The sequence below is a fragment of the Oryzias latipes genome, chromosome 8 (assembly GCF_002234675.1).
Source record: "Oryzias latipes chromosome 8, ASM223467v1".
NCBI lineage: Eukaryota > Metazoa > Chordata > Actinopteri > Beloniformes > Adrianichthyidae > Oryzias > Oryzias latipes.
This window is the reverse complement of record NC_019866.2, coordinates 23,592,981-23,602,729: the sequence shown is the minus strand read 5'-3', so window position 1 is coordinate 23,602,729 and position 9,749 is coordinate 23,592,981. Positions and strand designations below refer to the sequence as shown.

Sequence of the window (9,749 nt, the reverse complement as noted above, 5' to 3'; positions counted from 1 at the left end):
AGTTTGATTTAAGTCTGTGTCAAAAAAAACGGAGTCTGTGTCAGGAAGTGCAGATCACAACAGCTCCCTCTGCTGGACGCAAACAGGAATGGCAGCACGATTTTACAGTTGCTAAAGTTAAATCTCTCAAGTCAGCAGGGAACCACAAAATCAAAATCATCCTAAATCATCCTAAAAAAAGGCAAAAACTGTACTTTGACCCACTGCTTCATGATCAAATTAAATAAAAACACAATTTATCACTTTTGTAGACTTTATTATTGAATGTCTGAAAGAATCACAATCACAGGTTTAGTTAGATAAAGTGCACTTTAACACAGCAGCAGTGTTAAAATCACTGAGACTCTGTGAAAGACTTGACCTCTCTCAGGCAACATCACAGCTTAGTAAGCGACGCATGTGACAAGGTACAGGCACACGGATGAAACCCTGAAGATGCAGCAGCTGTGTGCACACCAAGCAACACTTTGGCTCATCGTCATGAAAAGGCATGCAATACAAAAACACATTCATGTAAACACAAGCATGTGTGCAAAGCAGACACAGATGTTTGTCTATTTTTCCTCTGGCAGTGTTAAGGTTCACAATCCACTTGTGTCCGTGAACAAGTCGTTTTCATATGTACATTTCATTCATCAGATTTAGGCGGTGTTGCCTCTTTAAACATGAGTGTTTTTATTAATTACTGGTACATTCTGGCAAAAAGATTTTCACAAATAAAGAATACTTTTTTTTTCTTGTTTTGTACTATAAAGTCAAAGACCCACTCCGATGAAAATGCTGTTTTTAACATACTCTTGTGGCCATTTTACTTGTGATGGAGGACATATATAAAGAAAATGAAAGATTAAAACTGCATTTTTGAGGATTTCTTTATTCCAATCGTAGTAAATACTCTGGGCGGGCCACAAGCTTCCTGCTCCGCTCCATTCTGATCATCCAATGTCAGACAAATAGATCCATGAACGTCTTTGTTTTCTCCTCATCTGAGCTGGAATCTGGATCTAAACTGTACAAATAAACGTTGCTGCCAAATAAATGTTGCTGCCGCTAATGTTATGTTGGGGGTGTGAGGGGCTGTAAGCTAGCAGGAAAGAGTGTAACCAGATGGGTGACAGGCTTACTTTGCGCCAACATTTCCACCCACAACTCAGACGTGGTTTTCTAATGACCTACTGTCGCTCTGCTGAAAATATGTCCTCGAAAATGACAGGTTTGCGGATTTTGGCTAAAACTGCATCATCATAACTAAAAGACCATTGGGAAGGCTTTGAAAATAGATCAGGAGATGATCGGAGTGGGACTTTAATGATGGAAAGGTTTGAGTTAAGCTGAGTAACAACATCTCACTTTAAGTTAAGAGCAAATATTAATATTATTTCCATTTAATTCCAAGCGTATTACTCTTATAACTAACTGACTTTGCCTGTTTTAAATGAGCTTTAATAAAAACAAAATCTCTATACACAATGGAAGGCGTGTCTTTCTATTCAAGTACAAATGACACCAAACTGCAGACAGAAATACTTCAGAGTCAAGAAATGTGAGCAGCACAGGTCAAATACTGTGTGGTTAAAATAGAGATCACATATACAACCGTGTCCTAAAATGTTGAGTGTCTGTGGAGAGACGTTTGGCAGTGTTTGCAGGACAGAACCATACTGGAGCTCCTGCAGCAACCTCGCTTTTCCATCACTGAATGTTTATGTAAACATTTCCTTCCCAGAATAAAACCTGTTCTGTGCAAAACTTTCAGGAAATATAAAAGGCTCCAGTTACGCCTGATCTCCGGCAAAGCCTCTCTGGAGTCACCTGGACGTTTTTATAAAATTCTTTTAAGACAAATGGAGAAAAAGAAGGAGAGAATTCAGGAAAAATCTGATTGTTTAGGATCAGGTTTTGAATCCATATTAAGAGATGTGGGCTGATCTCCTTTCTTTAAGGTCATTCAGGTGAGGAGACAGTGGAATTAAGCTTTTATGCACTTTGGAGCCCAAATACATGTGTGGTGTATCTCTACTCTGACTCTCTGTTTTCCAGGAATGTTCCTTCACTTCTGAGTTGAACTTCACTTCAGATTTCCTTTCCTTCTATCCCAGGTCACCTGACCCTCCTGCGACCTTCACTCGTTCCACAGCTTCCCCTCGGCCACCAGCCTCTGGTTCAGCTGGCAAAGCCGACGCAGGAATCCGTCGTTGGGTCCGATCTCCCTCTTCTGCCGCACCGTGGCCAGAGCGCTGTACACGTCCATCTTTTTGTAGAGCATCAAGTAGGCGATGACCAGAGTTGGCGAGCGGCTGTAGCCTTCCCTGCAGTGAACGTAGACTCTGCCTGCAGGACGGCAAACGTGCAGTTGAGCGAAAAGCCCGGCAGGCAAAGGTGCTGTTGGTTCTGTCATTTTTCTGCCCAAATTGCAAATGTAAAAACCAAAACTTATAACTTCTTTTTTTTTTTTTTAAATACTGGTAATTGATTTTTTCCTCACGTTAACATTTTTGCTAAATGAGATTGGTTTTCTTTTATTCATTTATAAACGGTGGTGTGTGTAACAAAATGAAAAGGAAAGACATAGAAAGTTCCAAAAAACATGTTTGAAAATCCATGAAAGATTTGAGGGGAAAACAAATCCTAAAAAATAATAAACTGATCCCAGAAACTTGATCTTTGGGCCACCCATTCCTGGGTCATGTGAGACTTTCCTGGTGAAGCCACAGACTCCTCGACATTTGAAATTCATGTCAACAGTTTTGCTTAAGTGAAAATCAGTTAAAGCTGCTTGTTTTTAAAAAAATCCATAAAACAATAGATTTTATAATCAGCTAAGAAATTCATTTGTACATAATATCATTTTTAAGAAGTTTATTTAAAGGCATATTGATTTATTTATCTATAAAAACTGACTTTTGTTTTTTGTTGAAGACTCATCTAAATCTGTTTACATGTGAATTTCAACGGTTCATTCAAACATGCACGCTGCCTCTGCTGTGAAACGATGGGGTCTGATTCATACACAGTTCACTTTTGAAGCCATTAAGTATTCGTTTCTCTTAATTATCAGGATTCTTGTTCCGTCTAAGACCTCTGAGAGCCATTACTTTCAAACTGCTTTAGTTTAGCAGCAGCCCTGGTTATAAAGGTCATGGAGGTCATGGAAGTCCTTCCAGCAGACTGAGTAGCAACACAAAGGAATAAATCCATGATAAAAATCCTTGCAGTCATTTATAAACAGACTTAAATCTCCTTTTAGGTTTAGAGTTGAAATCCTAACCATTGGCTCAGAAAACAGACTTCACCTCCGATCCCAGAGTTTCCTCTTTGCAAATGTTTGAGTAAAAGCTGCTTGACCTTAATATTATCACTATTATGAACACGTGTCATCAATTAGTCTAGAAATTGACATTTACATTTGTGTCGAGCAGGAAACCCCCTAAAATGTACGTTTCCAAACTGTCTGCTGTCCATTTTCGTCCCCTCTGACCTTTTCCGTTCTTGGATCTCAGCGCCGTCTCGATGAACTCCGCAGCTTCTTGGAAGTAAACGCTGATGTCAAAGTGGTCGGTGTCGCTGGCCGGCACACCGTGGTACACGATGCCCGTGCCGGCGTAGAACTGGGAGCTGGTGTTGACGTGCATGAAGGAGTTTCCTTCCGCCGCGTTCAGGATGTGGGTGATGCCGATGCGCTTCAGGCGCAACACGTTGGTCGCCACAAACCTGATCCAGACAAAGAGGAGGAAAAAGTGAACCTTTAAATCGATGGAAGTTTAGGTTAATAATCAGGGGGGACACAAAAAGCTTTGTGGAGCGTAAGGGAGGCTCAAAATAAAACAGTTGCAGAACTAAAAATGAAATATGATGAAATAAATACTCATTCTTGGCCTCAGAATACATTTGTGGACTGATTCTACTCCAAGTTTATGATGACCTGCCTCAAACCTGGACTGACCTTAGCTAGTAGAGGACGTTAGGATCAGCTGCCTGGACAAAGTTGCTGAGGAAGGCGGGCAAAAAGTTAGAAATCTGACATCTGAAAACTGAGACGGCGCTTATCAATTATTTGCACGGCATGAAGCTGAAGAGCAGCTCCAGCTGAGGAACGCTGTCCCGATCCACGCCAGGAAATTCTTCTGCCCACACCGGACAGCACAGGAAGTGGACCCACGAGGGAAATAAAGGTCATGTTGACATTATTTTGTTTTTTTCCTCGCATCCATATTTTCACCTAAACTCTGTTTTTAAAACAAAATAACCCTGCCTTTAAAGTTTATTCATGAAAGTTCGAAAAGAAAAAAAATATTTTTTGTTCATGTTTGTCTTAAATGTTAACAATAATGATTCGATTTTTTATTTCGGAATAAAAAAATACAACATTTACGGCATTTGGGCTCAGGTGATGGTGTGAGAAATGTAAAAAATAGGGAGCAGACATTATAAGATTTGTATTCTTCAATTTTGCTCCTTTCCAATCGTGAAAATGCTCAATATTGTACAACAAACATGTAAACATATTTGACAATCAACAGTTTTCATGAAGGGAACACATAAATAAATGAAATTCTCCCATCATAAACTCCTCCGTCCATGAAGATCAGCTCCATTCTTCCAGGCCGTTCTGCAGAAAGCTGTAGAAAGACCCAGTTCTTTGGATTTTTCCTGCAAGCTTCTGGGGCCGCTGCATCACCAAGCAACCTTTGAAACCAAAGGAGCTAAAAATAGCAGCAAACATCAGAGCAACGCAGTGAAAGCGGGACAGAGGCATGAGTCTGTGTGCTCCATCCTAAATGCACATCCATGCAGCAGGAAAACTCTGGAACATCCTGAATTATGCATCCTTGACTCTCACTGTGCTCAAAACAAACCAGATGTATCTCCTCCATTTGGAAGTCAGCAAAAAAAAAAAAAAGTCTAGAAAATTCTCCAGCAACGGGTTTAGTCTGATGAAAATCTTTCATTATTTATGACAAACTGCCTATAAATTCCCCCTGAACTGTTTATGTAAGGCCAGCACCATTTATTAGCTGGATTATAAATAAATGAAGGGCAGAGTTTCACTGCCACAACAACAAATCAATTGAATTAGCCTTAACAATTCACTTTGCAATTAAACACATTTTGATTAAATATCGACTTTTTCCCCCCATTTCTATCTAAAATAATTTAGTATCTAAAATAAAAAACGATTCTGCTAAAACACAGGTGGAACGTTTAACACTAAAATGATGAATTCTTACATAAGAATGAGCAAAACGTTTTCTTTTTAATCACCACAAAGAGCTTTTAAAGCCTAGTTTTAACCCTTGTGCTATCCTAGGCACTTTACCATTGGGAGTTGGGTCATCTAGACCCACTAGACAGTGCACTGAACCTTTCTTCTTCAATGATTTGTGATCTCCACTGGTGTTCATGGATTACATGAAATCTTTTCACCTTTATCCACCTTTGTCATGGTAGGGAGAACACGTCAATGTAAGGGGGGGTCATCTAAGATAGCACAAGGGTTAAATAAATAAATACATTTAATTTGCAGAAAAGCAGGTCGTCCACGCCTGACAGAGCGATCGTGTCTTTGCATGACTTCTGATTTCATCTGCCTGTAAAAGACACAAACGACTTTTATATTTCCTCTGAAATAACTTCAACAGAAACATCTAAACATCCAGCAGCTGTTGACCGACTTTGGATTAAATGATTCACAAATTTACTGTTTAGTTGACAGCAGCATTTACAGCCAAATGGAAAGTGTGAAATGGTGTGCACGCTCACAGACTGCACATATTTGCAGGTGATCGACTACAAAAGTGATTCAGACTGCAGAATTTAGCACACGCTCTGGATGGTAACATACACGTGTGCAGTGGGGAAATAAAGGTAAATAACTGGGGCACTGCTTCCTTCACAGTTTGGGAGATCAACGTTTTTAAGGAAAGTGAGGAGAAACAGCAAAAACTGAATTTTCAAAAAGTAAAAGATGTGCTAATTTTCTGTCAAGCAAAAAAAATTATCTAATCAATTATGTTTTCCAGTAGCAAAATTATCTTACGAAAACACATCTTAGTGACTAGAATTGTATTTTTTAAATCAGAATTCTTGGTAAAACCATACTTTTTACCCCACTGGCAGATTTTATTTTACTTATTAAAGAAAATCTGTCAATGGATAAAAATGATTGACTTATTTCTACGGGGCCTGTTTTTGCAGTGAACCAGGAGGCCACACCACAATGAGGTAAACAAGACAGTTCTAGAAAAGCTTCTCCTTCCATAAATCCATAAATCAACATTACAGTCTCTCCACAGCAGCAACGGTTAGGGGGTCAATGTTACGCAATCGTTTGGATAAAGACACACTTTTACCAATGTGCCAAACATCGAAATGCCGCAAATAACCTTCACTCTGAAGCAGAAGCTGAACTAAGAACTGAGAAGCATCAAGGAAAAGCATTTCTAACGATGTCTTGAAGTTGAGTTGTAGCATCTTGACCTTAAATCTGTTATGGTGCCTGTCAGTCTCCTCCCCCTCCCCCTACTGCTCTGCTCCTGACTCCACCAGCTGGGACCAATTCACCTCATCACCTGCTCTGCTCTTAAGGAGATCCAGACCCATTAGCCAACGCCAGTTCGTTACCCTCTATGGTGACTCTACCTGGTCTCAAGTCTAGTTCATGTTTTCTTGTTTAAGTCTGGCCTTGTGCTTAACCTGCCTCTCTCTGTCTCAGGATTCCAGCCTCCAAGAGTCCCCAGTGTGGATGTCAGCTCGAGTTCTCCAGCAGTCCGGTGGAACCCTCAAGCTTTGCCAAGCCGCGCTTTTACCTCCAGCCACGCCACAAGCCGCTTTCCTCTCCAGCTGCCCACCAAGTCACACCAACTTTCCTGGAAGGAAAATAAAACCCATTTCTTACCTTTCACCTATCTTCGTCCTCTCTCTGGGTTTCAGCGTCTGGGTCTGTCAATCCTTCAAGTCATGACAGAACGAACTGGCCAAACTCCTGACCCAGAAGGACTCCGCCATGCAGTAAATCAACAAAGAACCTTTCTGGAACTCCACTCCACCGCCATTACTCGGATGACTAAGATTCAAGAAGACCTACTGTCACGGCTCAATGGTATGACGCAAACAATCAATTTACCCGGACAAATGTTTCACTCCGTCACCACAGCAACGCTACCTACTTCCGGCCAAACTTCCGCTCCCGTTCCGACCCTGGAAAATTTCCGCCTGCAACCAGAACCATTCTACGGTGAAGTAGAAGCATGCGGCGGATTTCTCCTCCAGTGTCAACTTCTGTTTCAACAAGCTCCCAGGTACTACCATTCTGATTCCAGCAAAATCACTCTTATCGTCAACTCCCTGAGAAATAAAGCCCTGCAGTGGGCCCAAGCTTTTCTGGCAGTCAATCCCATTACTCACCTTCCTTTTGAACGTTTCATTAATGAGTTTTGTCTGGTGTTCGATCAGCCAAAAAAGCAGGAAGAAGCCTAATCCAGAATCTAAGATGGCACAAGGGAAAAAACAGTTTGTCAAGGATATGGATAAAATGACAAAATAGCTGGCCAGATCAGACATTGTCTCATTAGGTCCTGAGAAAACCCAAACTCGCCACGCCACCTATGGCCCTGTGATGAGGACAGAGGGGATTAAAAAGAAGTAGAGGTGCTTGGTTTCTCTTTGAGTCCTCCAACTGCAGGCACGTGGGCGTCCCACCTGGAGGACACAAATGTGGGCGGAGTCCATGAAGCCACCTGGATGAGCGGAAGAAGACTTGAAGTCCAGTTCATCTCGATGAAAAAGAAACGTTTTTCTACATTTTTTTTACTTCATCAGACACAAACATAATCCGGTTTACACAAAAACCCATGTTGGTGTCATAAGAAAACAAAGCTTGAGTTTGGAGGTTTTTATTTTTTTTAATGCACTTCTCATTTTGGAGTCATATTACAAGAGAGCTATTTTTAGCAGATGAGCTCCTCCAGACATCTTTGTGTCTGTATTGTTTATCAAATTAAAGAAGGGGTTCAGAGAAAAGTGATCACGCACAGACCCAAAGAGAAGCGCTAAATCATAGGAAGGGGGCGGAGGAAAGGGCGGAATGTGGCGCAGCACTGATGGATTCATCTGTCAAGGGCGCGCGCGTCTTCCAGATCAGCTCATCAACAAAACGACTCAAACCGAGCAGAAAAGCATTCAGTTGTTGTATTTTTGACCTCTGTTGGATTCTGCTAAATGATGGACTCACGCATTCCCGATGTAGATCCTGGGGTAAACCTCATGGAAGTGTTTGGTGGGCCAGCTGTAAAAGCCGCTGTCGTCCGTCAGCAGGTCGTTCAGCTGCTTCACCGACACCTCGAAACTGTGCGGCTCCACCCGCCGAGGCGCGTCCGCCTGCGGGGGTTTGCTCTTCATCCCCGAAGAGGAGTGAAGGATCACCTCCAACAGACGCATTTAGACAGGATTAGATGGCGAGCGTGGCTGATGGGTGTCAGGTTCCCGGGCTGAAGCTTCTAGTGTGCGCGGCTGTCTGAGCACAAAGCTATAAGCGCCACCTCCACGGGCGGAGCGCAACTTCCTGCGGCCCGGATCTGAGGTGCCCTAAAACCAGGGCACCATCAGTAGCTGATCAAATTTAAAAACACACAACAAAAGAAACTTTGGCCCTTTCAGAGTTCCTTCAGTACTCACTATATAGTGCACAGCATAGTGCGCCATATAGTCCATTTGCCATTTTGTAGCGCTGTCCGAATCTTTAATCTCAAAATCGAGTGTCCTGGAAATGACACAGGTTTCTGTGAAAAACCAGTGTCCATTAACGCTCACTAGATTACAGACCACGTGTCACGTGCCACGTCATTGTTTTTGAAAGATTGTTTTTACAAAGGAAATGGTCTGTCAATGTATTGTATTAATAAACCATCAACATTTTAAAATAGTCTTCATAAAATGTGTATTTATTTTACTTATGAGTGTTTTTTTTTTGTTCCTGTCCAGCAACGGAGCAAACAGATCAGAGCTAAAGGTGTTGGATGTATTTTCTTGTTACAATGGTGGGGCTCTAAATCCTCTGACACATGAGGTGTGTCTTTGCAGAAAATCCTGTTTGTATGTGAGGCAAATATAGTTATATGCTTGTGTAAGTTTGTTGTTGGACCGGACAGAAAAGGAGAGAATGGAATGTTGGAGATGGGCACAAAAGAAAGGGGAAAAAAGGGGGTTAAAGAAGTTGGAGGATGAATAAAGAAGTGTGTTGGGAGGGGGGTAGAATCACATTGCTACAAGTTACTGGAGGTTTATCATCATCACTGTCAGGTGTAGATGTCAGCCGAAGGGACGGGGCCTGTCTACAGACACACTAAAATTATAAACATTCCTGTTGGCTCCAAAAATCTTCATCCACAAACATGTCAACACGTGTGATGTGCAGCTCACACACACAGATACCTGTACACACAAACAGACACTTCAAACATTCCATTTCATCAGGTGTATTATCCGTGCAGAGGTGAGCTGGCACCTGTGCTCTGGTGAGTTTTGGTTTTCTAATGTTGTGGATGATGGAAGCCAGCCAGAAAACAGCCCTCCCTCCCACCGTACCAGGGGGCCTAGAGTGGGGCCCATTCCGTTGGAGACACCCCCACCAGCCCCAGATAAGCTGCCCACCACCACCCAGGAGTTCTGAACATCCCCCCACCCCAACCCCAGGCACGAACCAGGGCCCTCCAAGGGAGACGCACCCCACACTCCTAAATGAAGAGGACCTG

The 9,749-nt window shown here is 42.2% G+C and overlaps 1 protein-coding gene and 1 long non-coding RNA gene across 2 annotated transcripts; one reads left to right on the top strand and one right to left on the bottom strand.

Moving 5' to 3' along the window:
* Positions 1–239: 239 nt before the first annotated feature.
* On the bottom strand, positions 240–8,527 carry LOC101172819 (dual specificity protein phosphatase 3). The gene is made up of 3 exons (XM_004071868.4): positions 8,231–8,527; positions 3,479–3,711; positions 240–2,331 (listed from the first exon to the last, which is right to left on the bottom strand). Exons 1-3 carry the CDS (start codon positions 8,434–8,436, stop codon positions 2,123–2,125), a joined length of 648 nt encoding a protein of 215 aa, XP_004071916.1. The 5' UTR covers positions 8,437–8,527; the 3' UTR covers positions 240–2,122.
* On the top strand, positions 6,583–6,901 carry LOC110015532. Its single transcript, XR_002290750.1, has 2 exons — positions 6,583–6,629; positions 6,713–6,901. It is a non-coding gene; the product is annotated as an uncharacterized LOC110015532 (long non-coding RNA).
* Positions 8,528–9,749: the final 1,222 nt, after the last annotated feature.

Bases quoted from the DNA above. Each gene is read 5' to 3' on its own strand.
- LOC101172819 (XM_004071868.4), bottom strand. From the start codon at position 8,436: ATGCGTCTGTTGGAGGTGATCCTTCACTCCTCTTCGGGGATGAAGAGC. The intron at 3,712-8,230 runs GTGAGTCCATCA...TGTCTGGATCAG, and splicing joins AGGATCTACATCGGGAATGC to GTTTGTGGCGACCAACGTGT. The intron at 2,332-3,478 runs GTCAGAGGGGAC...GCCGTCCTGCAG, and splicing joins GAGATCCAAGAACGGAAAAG to GCAGAGTCTACGTTCACTGC.